The sequence below is a fragment of the Heliangelus exortis genome, chromosome 1 (genome assembly GCF_036169615.1).
Source record: "Heliangelus exortis chromosome 1, bHelExo1.hap1, whole genome shotgun sequence".
NCBI lineage: Eukaryota > Metazoa > Chordata > Aves > Apodiformes > Trochilidae > Heliangelus > Heliangelus exortis.
This window is the reverse complement of record NC_092422.1, coordinates 85840316-85857374: the sequence shown is the minus strand read 5'-3', so window position 1 is coordinate 85857374 and position 17059 is coordinate 85840316. Positions and strand designations below refer to the sequence as shown.

The window sequence follows — 17059 nt, the reverse complement described above, 5'->3', positions numbered from 1 at the left end:
ATTTTGAACTGCTGTGCTGAAAGCCAAGTATGAATGTAAACTTGTAATAAGCCACATTTAAGTCAATTCAGGATGCTATAAAAAACAAAGAAATTTGATTTTAAAGTGTATATGAAGTTAGAAGCAAATCTAAAAAAAGATCTTAAGTTCTGAATATTTTAATATGAATTTTGACATTATTATATGAAAGCTTAAGTTATCAACCTTTTAGAGTATATATTGGCAATTTTACGTTAAGAAAAATAAGTATTTGTGAGGAACACCCTATATTCCACTTGACCCACTATTCAAAACAGATTTTTAAATCTACCTGAGCTCTTCATGATAATGAAAATGTACACAATTTGTAAATTGCATCTTAAATAATGGACTTACCCTTAAAGACTCCTGAAATGAGGAGGCCTGGTACTGTGCATATTTAGCAATTGTTGTATGAGACCTACTGCTTTCACAACGCCAGATTTTCTTTGTTCCAGTCGGGTCCCAGTTTTCATCTGCTGGCTGCAGTAGTTGTGTCCTCACTTCTACTATGTGTTCATTATTTGCTTCTACCAATGTCTTAGTAGAGAAGAGTCCTAGATCTAATAAATAGGAATAAAATTAATGGTATCAATTAAAATTCAAGAAAAGAAGACATTAATACTTAAAAATTATCTAAAGGTTTAAACTACAGCATTCTCCCCTGCACTTAAGACTTCATAACACAGCCTACCTGTAGGTTAAAAATTAACACTCAGAAAGCTTTTCTGCACACAATAGAACCTTAGAAAAAACCTGGCAGTTACTGCATAGACTATATTCTAAGAAATTTTTTACATGACTCGTGTGAACAAGTCTTCAGTGTTTAAATCTATTACCAATGCATTATTTTTCAGACTATAGTTTCATGAATGCACTTCCATTATATAACACATCTCCTACCAGCAATGACAATTCTTCCATCTACAGAGTTCAAAATATTGTACATAGATTACAATCATTAAATCTAAGCACAAAGATATGTAGCCATGGTATTCATAAGAAAAAAAGTCAGTCTGCAAGCTCTCATATTCACAGCTCAGCTCCTCTCTGTGCTTGACAAAATCAGCTGGATTTTTTTTTTATTATGATGATTAAGATTAGAAACAGTAGCAAACTCAGAAATGACACATTACCCTAATTACTTACTATATATGACTAATACAGTATTATAAAAATAAAATATCCACTTTTAAGAACTGAGAGATGTCTTTTTAACACACACACACACACATCTTTTTCCAAAGGAAAAAAAAACCACAAGAGAAAGTAAACTTACCTAATTTAAGCGCTCCAGCAAGGCCACGTATTACAGTAACAGGGTTGTTTGGATTTGTACAAAATTGATGTAAAGGTGGAAAGAAAGCATCTCGTTTATTTTCCAACTGTAAAATTATAATGGAATATTAGATGCTAGATGAACTTAAAGACTCCTTATTTGTAATGTAAGAAAGAATAATTAAAAAAAGAGAAACAACAGAAAGAAGATATAAATGTGTTCCACTTCCCTTCACTGTGGGGAATAAACAGCTACACCATGCAATCTCTTTCATATTAAAAGTTCACTCCTGAAACTAATTTGTTACTGACATTTATTTCTTGTCATAAATTATTCCCAGGTTGCTTTGGCTTCTGCAAGTCAGGCTTTCTGCAGTTTATTTCTTTATCTGACAGTAGCCTTGCACATTCTCTAATTTACAGAAGAGCAAGACAATATACTAACGTTCTTTACAGAAGTCAAAAAAAGCTAATTCTACAGATAAAGTATACAGCTATTCTCACAGTACATCACACCTTAACCATAAAGGTTGAGTTGATTTTCTTAGGCTTTTGTGCACCTCGGATATCTCTTTCAATAAACCAAGCAGACTACAGGGTTCCCAAACACTGGGACCCATTCTGTCACACCTACAGAGTGTGCTGCAGTATGGTGACTTTCCAGCTTTGCATGGACTAAACACATGCGTGACAGGCTTTCAACAAGGCAGATTAATTTAGATGCAACATCTGGAGAAGACTTGGAAGCGTGATTGCTTCCAACTTAATCCAGCCCTGACAGACTGCTTGTGCCACACCAAAGTGCCAGTGGCTTCTGGTCCCAAAGTTGGGCTGAGCAAAGCTAACTTAAGTTTTCACACCAGCTGGATGGACAAGCTGTAGCTTATTCTTCTGTTACCAAGAAAGTGCTCATTCTGAAATTTATTCTTCTATTACTAATGAAGTTAGCTGAAGCTCTTCTAAAGCTATTATGAAACTTTATTTTCAAAACAGAAGTTTTAATGGTTGCACAAGAAAATACTATGCAATAAAACCATACTTTTTCCTGAAGACAGTTTGTTCTTAACATCACCTCAACTTTCATTATTTTTTCTTTACTGTATTTTGAAGCAGACTGTTAGGACCTTTTAGTTTAGTTTAATTACTTGCTCATTTATACCTAACTATCACTTCCAAAAAATTTACATACATATTTGAAATGTCGTGCATTGTATTTAATGAACTGTTTTGTTTATTCTGTTACTATTTTGAGTACTTAAAAAAATATCTGAAGCTGTTTTTCCTCCTGTCTCTTGAAGTTCTTAATTAAAACAAGTACTTTAAGAATCAAACATAAGTCTCAAGATTTTCTTTAAGGTTAGTATTTTTCTTCCATACTAGCTGGGAAAGAACTGTACTTATAATTGAGCTGAGAATAGTGTATTTTTAAAAATAATTACATTATATAACTCAGATATCCAAACAACTAAAAAGACAGTCAGCAACATATTTCTACTGTTAAGATTTACTTACATAAATACTGGGTGTAGGTGGATTCAGCTTGTCCTTTGGCAAGGGAGGGTACGGTGGAGGCGGTGGTCGTGGAGGAGGGCATTTATCCAATAGAATACTACTGTTAGATAAGCCATTTTTACCCAGATTCCTAAAAGGAAAGAAGAGCTGCCTCTGTCAATACTTGACAAATATAATAAGCAAAACCAATAAACACTGCAAACAGCAATGTATAAGGAGAAACCATAACTCAGTATGCAAATAATCAAGAATTCTCAGTGAGTAATTTGATAATATTCAAAATAATTTCCACTTTGCCTGCCAGATCAGCAATATCATCAGTATTAAAAATATACAGCCATTTTCAACAGAAGCAAGTATGACTCATTTGACAAAGTTTAACAGAGAAAGAAGCTCTATTTCAACTAGAAACAAAGAAGAACCTCCTCAGATCAGCACGGGCTCATGGATGAACAATTCACAGCAGCTGAGGTACTGCTACACACACAGTCTGACACTGCTGGGCAGAGCACAATGTCAGAAAATGGCAATACCTCAAGTCAAAAAACTGCTTAGTCACAAACCTCAAGTACAGTTACTACACTAATGACACTAAATTCAACGACCAATTACCCCTCTCTAATTTACACATTTTGAAGCCAGAAAAAGCCACTGCTGCATAATCCCTTTGTCTGAGCAACAGAAGGACCCACCCTGAACCAGTTGCTGTGTCAGCACTTGTACCTGTACCTGAGTGACAACCTGGACCAGCAGCCCTTCTCTGGAGATTTCCACATGTGGGTAACCTACTGTATTATTACTGTCATTATTCCTACAACGAATGACATGAAAAATCTGCAACTGGAGCTCTAATCTAGCTTTGAGGCATTTCTAGTCACTATCAGAAGGGAAATTATTTATTAGCAAGACTATCCCTGCAATTTTTGTTAAAAATGACTCAACTACTTCAAAATTCCTCAAACTATACACTATTCAAATCTTTCTTCCAACCTCACTTCATTCACTAGCTGGTCTCTCAGCAGCTCACCAAATGGCAAATTCCTAATGCATAACTGAGTCATGTAACTTCACAAAACTCACCAGTTACAGAAAAGTTGTTCTGGTAACAACGGTCTTCAGCAGAAAACAGAACTGATTTATATTAGGTAAAATTCCTAGCAACAGAAGTTGTCTCTAAAACACAGAAATTGATCCTGGGAAACATCATAGAGCTGGATGCTGGCACGTGAGAGCATTGCTTAAAATGAAGCTACCACAAACCAGGAGGAGGATGGACTTGGTGCTTGAGATCAGATCAGCCTGACTGCTATGATAAACTCTTTAAAGACAATGAGCAAACATCCCACCTACCCCAGACTGCAGCAGAGACAAGCACCCTGAGAAAATGGTGCTCACCCTGACAAAACAAGTCAAGTCATTCAGTCCAGAATTTATGCCAGCTTTCTAACTCATACATTGCTCTCCTCTGACAAAAGATCAGATCAATATAGACAAGAGAGAAATTTTAAAACTATCTCCAAATCATGCCTGCCAAAATACCAAACACAGCTTATTCTTTGTGCTAGGTAAGTCTAATGGCAGAACAGATTGTAACTTCAAAGTAAATGAAAGAACAGAGCAGAAGTTTTGATTAGGCATCATCCAGCTTGGCTAAAACCTCACTGACTAATGCTTAATGCTTGATACAGTTCTTGCGAAGACCCTGTTGTCCCTTCCTCATCTCCCTCCCTAAATAAAGAAACAAACCACCATACAAAACAATATCACAGTATAAAATCACCATTGCTCAAAGAAATCCATGGCTACATGAATCTGAGATTCAGACCATCCAGAAAAAGCTTAGCCATAATCTGAAGAACAGATGTTAGAAGTAACAGTAATATTTACATTGCCAATCTGAAAAAGGAACAGAAAATGCACGGTATTAAAAATCAAACAGAACTATGACAGAATTCAGTTTGAATCAATAAACATTTCTCAGGCAAATTATGAAGCAAGGAAGAGAAAGACTGAACCCAAAGAAAAAAGGGACATTGCTTAGAACTGTCATAGCTTCAGCTACGGTAGTCACAACCAGATCACCATCAAAGTAAAGTTCAATAAGGGCAGGGGATGTGGGATCTTCAGGGAAGGGGCACAACAGAGAAAGGAGAAACACTTGTACTTTTAGGGAAATTACAGGTCTGAATAGGCACATGAGATACTGAAGCAAGCAGACTGTACAGAGTAAAAGATCAGCTGAACAGAGGTAACTCATAAACCCAGCACTTGAAGATGATACTACCCGATGTACACCAGTTTCCTGTCAGTTACTAAAACCATGTCTGGAAATTCCAAGAGGAAAGAGGCCAAAGAAAAGCAGAAGCTGAGACAGTAAAATGCTCGTAATACAAGTAGCACAGAAAACAGATGGGCAGAATATTTACAGTTGTCTTGAACAGACCAGTTTCACTCTATCATCTATTTTTGTCCATGAATCAGAATAACTTAATAACAGTACAAGAGAGATATTAAAGAATAATGCTGTAATTGATAAAGTGCAAAAGAGAGCAATGAATATTATTAAAACCACCACAGAAGTACTAAAGAGATCTGCTACCAACACCTGAAATAAAGTGGTGCCAACCTCTCCACCTCTGGAAATAAAAAACTATGGCCAGTGCAATGAAAAGTGAAAGACCCATTTTGACCACATCAACTATGAGGATGATCTCACACATCTCTGTTCCAAACTGTGTATTTTTTGTCAGAAGATTTCATATCAGCAAGAGATTAAATGCTTGAGGGAAAAAAAGAAAGAGGCTGATTTAGGCCCCAGAAAGAAACTGTGTGCCCCCAAGAGACACCTACAAAGCCATGATGGAGAAATGAGAAGAAGGATAAGCTTCACTCAGTTAAATTGACTTTCTATGAACTGGCTTTTCACAGACTGTGCAGGCAGAAGAACACCTTCATTCCTGCAGAGTGGGAAGAGAAGGCAGGAGCAGCTGTCAGGCTCAGAAAGGTGGGGGCTGAGGTGCATTCTGATGTGCAGCAACATCCGGAGTCAAAGCTGCAGCTCTCAGTCCACTGCAATTTGCTTGATGCATAGAAGAAACAGCACCTCATGCAAGTGCTTGAAGACCAAACTCAAACTGCTCTGCTGATGAATGACACCAACCACTGAGGATGAAATAGGTGCCTGGGTTTCATGCAATTATGGGATATCTGGAATAATTAATCACCAGATTCATTAAAACATCTTTTTGTTTGGTTTTGGGTTTTTTTTCCAAATAAAATGTTTTCTAGGATACATTCCACACTGTCTTATAACAGTTTACAGTCTTCAGTCCTTGAGAAGCACTTCCCCTTTGGCTGTGCCAGAACACAGAAGCAGTGGTGTGACTCAGTTTGCTTTGCCATAATCACCTGTCTGCTCATTATCTAGCAAATATTAACATAAACAATCCAATGTTATCTAAGGATTTCTTGACAAATGGAGACTGATGGCTTAGTCTGAGATGATGCCTTCATGTGCCTACCACACTTCTTCCCTTGAGTTTACTATTTTCACCTCTGCCTCATGGGAAGATGAACTCCAGCTGCTCTGACCTTAGCGACTCCCCTGACAGAGCCCTATTATCACTATCAAAAACTGAACAAACCAAGACCAAAAATTTATCTCAAAGTGACATCACTGAAACATTTACAGTAACATGAAACTTAACAGGTAGTTGCTACACACTTCAGAGGTGCTAAATTGACTTTGTGTCACCCTTGTTTACTAAAAACAGATGCAAGTTAAAGCCATATTAATTTTAACTCTAGTTTATTATATAAACTCTCAACTGCATCAAGAATATTAAAGTTAACATGATAAAACTTGCTTTCAAAAAACCAGGAGTCATTATTATTAATTACTATCCTGCACATTTATCAAATTAATCACCTCAATAATTTTATTTCCATCAAGCCCCATGTCAGACTGAGAGGATTATGTTTATTTCTCAGATAGTTCCATAGCGCTTTTCAAATCTTCTGGAACCACTTCTGATTCCCAAGAATTAGAAAAAAAACCAAACCAAAACCAAATCACCACGAATGAAAAACAATTCTCTGTCCCACTCTTACTGAGATCGTGGATATTGTCTGACTTAAAAATGCTGAATTTAACAACCGTTTAACTTTATCTTTGATTATTGTGAAAACTGAGTGTATTATCATATATCCTATGATGTGAACATCGTATCTGCCTTTTTCCCAAGGAAAGAAAAGAAAAATATTTACTTAACTCTCTTGCCTCTATCGACTATTCTAATAGCTCTGTGCAGTCATTAAGCATTAGTGGGTTTTGTGTTTCTCCTTTTTTATTCTTGGCTATAGTTTTCCCCTTACAAACGTCAGAGTTTTCTAGAACTGTTAGCTTCAGTACTTTTAAAAATACTTGTACTTTTGTTCTTAATTGGGAGGCTGTCCGTTTGAGGACAATGAAAAGCTTTTGAATAGTTTTTCTAGCTATATATTTGGATTTTAGGTACACATACAGGCCAAAAAAGAATAAATTACAATCATTTGCACCTAAGCTGTTATTTTTATTGTGGAGTCACTCTATTTGAACGATTATTTGAGGATTAGCTGTATGAGAATTAACAAGGTTTTAATTCTCAAGAGATTATAGTTATCCTGAACAACAAATTTAATGCCCTCTCTCCCCAAATCAAAATCACATTTAACACAAATATAAGGAACTATGGGTTTATCTTATACTCCACATAGCAAATCTATCAGAATTAATTAATCCACAAAAGCAAATGAACAAAACACTTAAAAAGTGTGCCTGCAGAAGGCATCAGTTGAAGCACTGGGACTTACATGACCCAATCCTGATTCAAAACAGAGATACCCAGACTTCCTTAAAAATTAGTAGATACAATCTAACGCTTTCATACTGCAAATTGTTACAAAAACAGAGCACAATGACTGTCAACACCCAACACCCTGGGAAGGGGGTGATTACTCACAAAGCCTAACTCATGCTTGCTGAGGCTCAACTCCCCAAGCTCATTTTATAGCCAAGAGAGAGATGAGCTGGCCAAGAGGAATAAAAAGTAAGTTAAGTCAAGATTACATTATGCTTAAGTGCAAGTAATGCCAGATAATTATACAGCCTGTTTCTCAAGCAATTCTCTACCCCAGTCTTTCACAACCAGGTACTAGCTGGCAAAACTCCCAGAGATCTTTCTTTTTAAACCTACAGAAAATCCTACAATAGAATTGTGTATTTTCTCATTATGCAAATGTATTTCTAATATTTTTAAAATTCTGTTCTACTTTTGACCTCAATAGTATATCTTGGCAGTGAATTTCATAGGTTAATTATATGTTATGTAAGAAGTAAAGTACCTTTTTCTTTTCTTAATGACTTTTACATCTTTCCTTTCTGTTTCATTTGCTAATCACCTTGTTCTTTGTCTATAAGACAAACAGAATCACATTAATGACTTCAGTAATAAAAGCATTATAACAAGTGGCACCAACTTTCTCATACATTTTCTGTCCCAGTAACTATACAACTTTCCTGTATTTTTTACTCACAGATAATTCTGCTTTCCATCTGCAGATTTCTCTGCTTGCCTTTTGAAACAAGTCAGAATGTCTTACTCTTAGTAGGTCTTAGCTTGTGAAATCACAACATTCCAAATTTTATTCTTAAAACCTTTACTACAGTGAAGCTGATTAGCCAGAAGCAGTGTGCCTTTAGAGCAGCTGAACAATTTTGCCTTCAAGCAAAAAAAAAAAAGTCCTATTCCTAGGCTTACAAAGAAATGTCTCAATAAAACAAGAATCACTTTTGTTGGTTTTGTTTTTAAGAATAAAACACAAACCTAATCCAGCTCCTTTCTCTGCAAAGTACTTCCCCTCCAATAGATCTAGGTTCTTTGCCTCTCCATTGCAGAGTTCCCAAACCAGAGATTCACTAATTAACTTCACACAAAGCAACTCTTAATTGCCAGGGAGCAGCACCTTCAGAAAAAACAGCAGAAGTCTGCTTTTGACCCAGGCTTCTATACAGAGTCCACTAAGCAACAGGGAATCTGTCACTTCAGCCTCTGGATTTATTTTTGCACTCCTCCTCATGAAACCCAATGTTAAACTGTGACACCTATGCTTGTGAACATGCTGGCCACTATTCAGATCCTTTTCCAGAGTGTTCAGCCCAAGACTATCCTCCTTTTGTCATATTAAACTTTTATTATATTAGGGTCCCTTGGGAAACAGCTAATCTCTCCTGGTCTCCTGTCACTTTCTTTTCTCAATAGGTTGCTCTCTACTCTACCTCTTCGCACACCAAGTAAAAAGAACTATAAAAGGCAAGTGATGGACTCTCAACTGTGATGGGCACTGGATTTTTAACATCGCTCCTGTTAATTGGATGCACCAGTTGAAACACAGAGCTAGAAAGAAATCAGGCAGGTTTCACTTCAGCAGAAATAAACAGCTCGAGTGTTAAATTTCGAGTCTTGTGATAATGTTTCACTAATTCTCCTTTCAGAAGGACTGCCCACAGGGAAAAGATACATTTTTAAGAGTAGAGAAAAGAGCATTTGGCAACAGTCTTTGAGGAGACAACTAGACAAAGCAACACACTCTTTTCTTCCCCCCCAAATATTAACAGTCGGCTTTTCTAATAAACTCAGAGCACTTATCCCTACATTATTTTCTTTTTTTAATCACATAGATTTCACTTATGCTCAAAATTACTTTGAGTTTGTGTTGTGGGTTTTTTTTAATGACCTTTTCTCAACAGGGGATTTTCTCTAGGAATCCAAGGGAGGATAATTAATTCAGTGGTATACTTTTTTAACTGTTATTCTGCTGAGAGAGGCTTAAAGAAATTTCATTTACTATCTACACTGTTTACTCTATCAAATATAGTCATTTAGTTGTTTTACAACCACCTTAAAATTTACTGTTGCAATCAGTTTTATTGGTAGGGATGATTAACAAAATCACACACTCCCAGAATCACTGCCTTCTTTCATCTGTGCACTCCAACAGCAGCCTAACAAGCTGAGCACACTGCTTAACCCATTGTTCTCCAGAACAGCATCTTCTTCAGGTCTGCATATTTTAGTCAATAGCTCAGCTACTTCACTTCTAAATCCCTTGTAGCTTTTCACTGAACACTGCCTACCCCTTCAAGGGAAGCCTCTTGTAGAAGTTTCAATGCCAGCACCTACTGTTTGACCTCTCCTCAGTCTCCTGAGCAACCTCACTTCAGCACATGCACAGAATAAATACCTGTTAAATATTTCCTTAGAACCTTCACTCAGGAAGATGGATATAAAGAAACTTTTCAGCCTCTGCAATGATCATGCCCTACTTAAGCACTCACATTATACTCTGGCAAAACAAAACATTTACCAAGTCTGTTCCTACACAGCACACAACCTATTTGAATTAAAAAAAAAAAAAAAAAAAAAAAAAATGGCGTCTTCTATTTGGCACATTTTGCTTTTTATGATACAAATTTCCTTTCACCTAATGGCTTCACTTGTGCAGTTTTATTAAGACAACGCTTGTTTACATAAAGCAAAATTACAATTTCCCAGCATTCATTTTTGCCTGACTGCTTCCATGCTTATTTTATTATAATGCGAGATTCCTGAACTCCTTTTCAAATAATTGTTTTACCTTGAAAAACACTGAACTTCCATATCTCAGATGTTCCTTTGTTCTTAAGCAACAAACAAAATCCTAGCCAACATTAACAAGTCAGGTTTTGGTGGTTGGTATTACGATGCTGCTTCCTGATACAACCCCCTCCTGCTTGTGCATCAACTCTTGTGCACTACTTAATCCCAAAATGGTAATGATTTCAGGTCGTTTGTGCTCTAAACAAAAATAAAACTTTAGGGTCTAAAAGATGTGAAAATGGCTTCTCTTAGACAAGATGGTAAGCATATTAAAAAAAGACTGTTTAACAAATAGACTTCTGAGGAATTTCAATGTGGTTTACAAATAACTAACACTCTGGATTTGAAGTAAGCATGTAGTAAACAGCCAAATGCAGAATAATGAGCAGGAAGAGAGCACCAGCTACAAAAAAGCAAATCACAGCCACCTGTTCCTACCTGCTAAAATGTCTTCCCAATTCCCACCCCCTCCCCCCAAAAGAAGGACAATAGGGCAACAGGCAGTATCAAGTAAGTATTGTCAGATAGCAAAATATCACATCAGAAGATTACAGAATACAAGTATCCATATTAGAGACGAAGCCAGAATGTCTTTCTGAACCTAAGAGATCAAGGACAGATTCAGTGTAGTTCAATATATATAAAAAAATAATGCTTGTAACTTTCCTCTCCCTTTACACGAGGCTTATTTTAGCACAGGTATTTGAGTTTTCATTTGTTCATTTTTTAAAAGAAAAACCCATAAATAATTATTTCCAGCTTTTCTTGAGTGGATAGCTTTTCTGAAACTTTACAGTAATTCTAAAAATCAACATTTTTGGTCATAAATTCAGTTTTGTACTTCAATGTCTTTTTACAAAGAGAGTACTCAAATGCAACCAGTACCATGAGAAGTACTTTCAAGTCTTTGTTCTTGCATTACATTAACTGTTAAAACAAAGACTAACACAAAGTAATGAAGTTCATAGGTTCTGATAATTAGTATATATACACCCTCTATTCCGCAATGTATAAGAGCTGACTAATATTACAAACAAGCAGGACTTTCAGCAGTAAATCTTTCAATATTCTCTACTCTGAACATTCTTCCCTATGTCACTCATGCACACAATTTCTATGACCAGCATGTTCTCCCCAGAGCTCCCAAGCCATTGAATGTGCACACCTTCAAACTCTACCTATTTTAAAACAAAGCAAGAACTAATCAACTACTCAGTACATGGATGGGACAGCCCTGTCCTCAGGTTTATGCATGTAAACTCTAAGGCATATGGGGATGGCAGGAAAAAAAAAGTGTTAGTATAAAATACGGTGATTTTATTATGTAGATGTATTATTTCTATTGGTATAACAAAACCATGTAGACAGGACCTTTCTCTAAGAGGTAACCAGGCCCAGCACAGGTCAGCAGGAATAGTATAAATGAACACAACAGAACTTTCACAAATGGAAAACTATCTGCCTAGCTGCCTTTGTGCTTTAGGCTTACCCTGTAAATATTGCAACTGTTACCTGTTGCCAGACCCACAAAGTTTTTCAGAATCTCTTGCTATTACAGGAAGACACATGAAGATACTTTCCAGTAAGTACAGTTTGACTACGAGAGATCCTGTCTCCAAAGTAGCCTCAGCTCAGACTGAGGTGTTCCTTGACATCCAAGATGCCAAAAAAAAAACCAAAAAAAAAAATTGCTGAATCAATGTGCAGACAGGCTAAAGAGGGAGCTCTGAATGACTGTCTACTCAATAAACAAAGTAATAGGCACATCTAGCACTTTTTCAACCCTCTGCATCTACATGGTGCAAAGTATTAGCCTACCTCTTTTGAAAAAAGATGATTACATGAACCTGGGAAAAAATAAGGACTATATGAACTGAAGTGCAGAAGTATGATCCCTACATTAGAAAGTACTTTTTTAGGGGTCAACATTTCACAATTAGGATCCCTGAACACTGTTAGAAACGCTCATGCACAATTTAAAGCAGAACTTGGTATCAACCCAGTCAGCTAAAGAAAGAACAATGGCCAAAAAGTAAACTGACATCCAGATCATGGTAAAGATTTATTGGTTCGATCTGTGCTTAAAACTCGGACTTTCTGCATTACATTAACAAATTCTTCTTGGAGCCTGGAGCCTACTGGAGTCAGTAGTCTTTGGCAGGCAGATTTGCTCTGCAGGTAGGAACCCAGCAATGCTCAGCCATGCCTGATGTGGGCACAGCAGCCTGTGTGAGATGCACCCACTGCAGTGCCTGGGCATCGGCTCTCTCCTGTTCCCAGGACAGGAGCAGCCTTGCACCTGCAGCTTACATTTTCTTAGAAAAGCCCCTGCAGACACTTCTGTGTTTCCCAACACAAGTTCTTTTGCTAAAAAGAAGCTGTAGTTTTTAAAGAGAACACACAAAAACCACCTTTATTACCCTTCTTAAATTTTAGAAATTAAGTAGCACTTGGAATACTACCTCTGTTGATGAGCACCAAAGTAAAAAAGTTGTATTAAAAGCTGGTTTAGAATTTTTGTAGAAAAAATGCTCAGCATTTTGCTACTGAGCACACACTACAGATCTCACTTACGTAGAACTTGATAAACAGTGCACTAAAACAACCAAATTTGCAATGCACTCCTAGCACCACACTGAAGTTATATTCATACTTCTACCAGCAAGAACACATACATAATCCCAATTAAATAAAGCTGTTAAAACTTTTCATTTTTATGAATGTCACAAGTATAGAAACGTCACTTGAAAATTAGTATTGCAAGACTTATTATTTGAAAGATGACAAAATAAGCTCCCTGTAAGGTTTTTTCCTCTCTTCTAGGAAATTTGTCTTTGCAATGGATACCTACAGCCTGCTATATTATGATCAGTATCAGTCATAAAATCCCAGGACATCAGAAGCTAGTAAATTTCAATCACAGTGACCACTGAAGCCTTTTTGCATTTAACTGATTTATGTGGGTGCAGTTAAAGAAGGATATCAACATGCTTTTATAACTTTTATAACATCAAAAAGGTTAATGCTCAAAAGCATCACATTTGCTGTAATAATCCCAAATAAAATATTTAAGGGTAAAGTATATTGAGGTGGTAAAAGTAACAAGAATTCTGACACCAGAAAAATAGAGATAACATTTCAACTGAAGAACTGTAAACATGGTAAAGTATGGAAAATAGCACAGTACAAACTAAAACACTCAATAAACATATCCCCACGGTTAAAGGGACCTCTTTGAACTTTAAAGGCATTTTATGCAACTTTTTCCACAAATGGGAACAACTATTAAGACATGGATAGAGAAATCATAGTGCTCTAAATGGTCATTTCAATTTCTCGCATGTTTGGTTTTCAAATAAAATTCTTTTAAGAAAAAAGGCAAATTTCTCCAAAACCTATCTAGAAAATCAAAGGATCTGAAGTAGTCTTTACATGGAAATATGAGCTCAAATGACTTTTGGCGGAGAATTAATTATTTTTTAAAAGCTTTGTCTAAGCTGTGTCTAGTGGAGTTTGCTGCCCTTATGTTTAATGTTCAGTAAAACTGGTAACATGGTGCATTAATACCAGATAGTTACATCCAGTAAACACAGAATTTAACGTTTAACCAGCTTTCCCATGTAGGTAAAATGTCAGCATGGAACAACATAAAGCTGTTGCTGAGGAAAGCTGAAAGCCTCAAACTTGTCTATGTAACTAACATATCATACCTTTGCCTGGCAGGGTGTTCATACTCTATAGGCACTCCAAAGTACCTTTATACTCCAAAGCTTCATAAAGGAACCTTTATCCTTCTAAGTCAAGATAAAAACTGAAAGTATTGCTGCCAGCTGCCAGCTTTAATAGAAAATCAAGCCAGCCACCAAAATACTTTTCCATTTTCATCGCATACATTTTAAATGTCGGCACTGGTCCAAGAAAAACTCCTACAACACTTTAAGATGCCTGAGGATCTCACTCTCCTGACAAAATCTGTTCAGTGAAGAAACAGTATAGTGCAATAATAAGAGCAACACTACATGTAGCACTCTGCTTTTGTGCAGGATGTCTATAAATATAGGGCTTGTAAGTGGTACGGGGGGAGGAAGGTCTCAGAAGGTTGAAGGATAATCACTAAGTCTTAGAGAAAAAAAATTATTACTACTGTAGCAAAATACCTCTTTCTTTGATGCAAGGGAGTCCATGAAACTATCCTTTCTTATTGCTAGAGCCTATATCTAATGAAAGAGCTGGATTTAAAAGAGACTCTGAGAATGTGCTTACTGGATATAACCATCAAATCTCAGTATTCTGACTTGTGCTGCAGATTTCTAACCTCTGACAGCTACACCAGTGTCACACCAATGACTCAAGCTATGCAACCCTAAGAGATGCATTTCCATTTCTTTCCTTTGGAAACATGGGGAGTTTACCTGGCATTTTTGGTGATTTAACAACACTGAGATAAGAAATAAATAGCTAAGAAGCATCTAGAAATGTCAAAGCTTGGAGCTTGGTGTTTCTGCTACACTGCGTTTCAGCAAGACAAACCTAAGAACCACCAGAAGTGTTAAGGGAATGCATTTAAGCTGCCTGGATATAAAATGAGCCTGATCAATCTAGTGTCAAGAACATGGGACTTACACATCAGAGATGAATGTTGGCAGATGTGGCTGAAGCAGCTTAAAATGTTACTGCCCTCAGTCTATCCTCCTCCTTTGCCAGAGGCCCCTGGATATTGCCCAGGTTAAATTTGCTGCATGTCTGTACTACCAAATCACTATCTATACCACTGTGGCTTACAGTATACATCTTTGCCAGAAGTCATTGCTAAGAAGCACCACCTGAGACTTCTGTTTCCCAGCCCTTCACACCCTGTGCCTCCCTGAATCATTAGCAATGAAGACACCAGGGAAAATGCTGTGCAATTTGCACAATCACACTGCAGTCACTGCCAGGCTTCCTGGTGGATGGCCTCACTTGTTGCCTTATTCCATTTGATCTGAATTTACTGAAGTTTCTTGACTAAAGACAAAAAACCAGCAGTAAAGTACCTGCTAATCAACTGAAATATAAGATGGACCAAGACTTACAGCTCTGAAGAGTCAAAACTGTGACAGAAATGTGACAGAACTAGCTGAAAGACTGCATTTTTGAAGCATAATCCACCATATGAACAGCTCCTCTTCTTGAGCTGGAAGTACTGAAATTACACTATCAAAAGAGCCATCTCTGAGACAGAACTAGAAGGACACGCTGATACACCAGATGGCTGCGTGACCACTCAGAGGAACAACAGGTGAGAGAAATGGCCCAACAGGAATATCATGAATGAGAAATGCCAAGTCCTGCATCAGGGGTAGAAAACCCCCATGTACCAAACAGTACAGAGGAAAACATACATTCTGACTTTAGGGATAACCAAACCCTGGAACAGATTGTTTGGACAGGTTGTGGGGGCTCCATCCTTGGAAGTATTCAAGACCTGGCTGGACACAGTCCTGAGCAATTTGCTCCAGTTGGTCCTGCTGTGAGTCTGGATTAGATGAACTTGAGAGGCATCATCCTTGACCTCCCACCTCAACTATTCTGGGGTTACTTTTCAGATTTGTAATGAGAACACTGGTTTGTAATTGCAGACCAAATTTGGACTACTTAGTTATATCAAGAAAAAAACAAAACAAAACAATTTTTTTAAAGAGCTTAATACTGGCCCTGAATATAACTAATTCATTCTTTTTTTTTAATTTTTAAGTTATAATTTCCAACAGCTGCTCTACTGCTGTTGTTTCTTATCTAAAAAAGGCTTATACTGTACCTATAAACTAAGTCTCTAAAAGAAAGTGGTTAGGGAGTAAATGAAAAAAAAATCCAAACAACAATTTTCCTTTTGTAGTAGCTGTATCAAAGCTCCTTATAGAAATTAAGCCTTAAACACTATGAAAAAGATATATATTTTGAAACAATAAACGTATCTGTCATTTACTGATACCAGGTCCCTATTTCAGAAGTCTAGAACTAAAAATATTATTGTCACCAGTAGATTCAGTGGTCAAAAACTGCTTTTCAGTTTTATATAGACTTTTCAACTACATTTTCTATAGTAGCTAGAGTTGCATGAACCAAATCTAAAGGTTTCGAAAAGAAGGTGAGGAGTGGACCAACTGATGCTATAAAATATTTCAATATTCCAAGTACTTTATGCTTTTATAAGTCTGATTTGCTGTGCTGCCTTAATTGAAAAACATCTTTATTTAATAAGAGAGACACCTACTCTGGCCATCTGGTAATCTGTACATTAGGTTCAAATTATCTCACACAAGACACGATTCCACTTTTTCACTCTATTTTGCCTTCACTGAAACTACATTTCCCACAGAAGTCTGTGTTGACAAGTGTCTGAAATAGAAATAGAACTTGAAAAAGTATGATGGGTAGGAGGAAGGAAACAAACACATGGAGAAGGAGAGATGAACAGCCAGAAGGCACATGGCTTGAAATGAGGTCTAGGGTCATCCAGAAAAGAGATACAGATAACAAAGCAAGAAAAGACTGGGAATTCAGCATGGAGGAAAAGGAATATTTCATAGAATCAT

At 36.9% G+C, this 17059-nt stretch overlaps 1 protein-coding gene across 19 annotated transcripts in view; it reads right to left on the bottom strand.

Annotated features, from left to right (window-relative positions):
* KDM6A (lysine demethylase 6A) overlaps nucleotides 1-17059 on the bottom strand; it is a 159549-nt gene that overhangs the window by 19210 nt on the left and 123280 nt on the right. For all 19 annotated transcript variants that reach the window (XR_011727337.1, XR_011727336.1, XM_071751540.1 and 16 more), the window contains 3 exons: nucleotides 2809-2938; nucleotides 1298-1403; nucleotides 376-581 (listed from right to left, as the gene is read on the bottom strand). Coding sequence is in view for 17 of the 19 variants with exons in the window: in XM_071751540.1 (XP_071607641.1) it covers nucleotides 376-581; nucleotides 1298-1403; nucleotides 2809-2938 (442 nt within the window). In the remaining 2 variants the exon portion in view is untranslated. The remainder of the gene's footprint in view (nucleotides 1-375; nucleotides 582-1297; nucleotides 1404-2808; nucleotides 2939-17059) is intronic.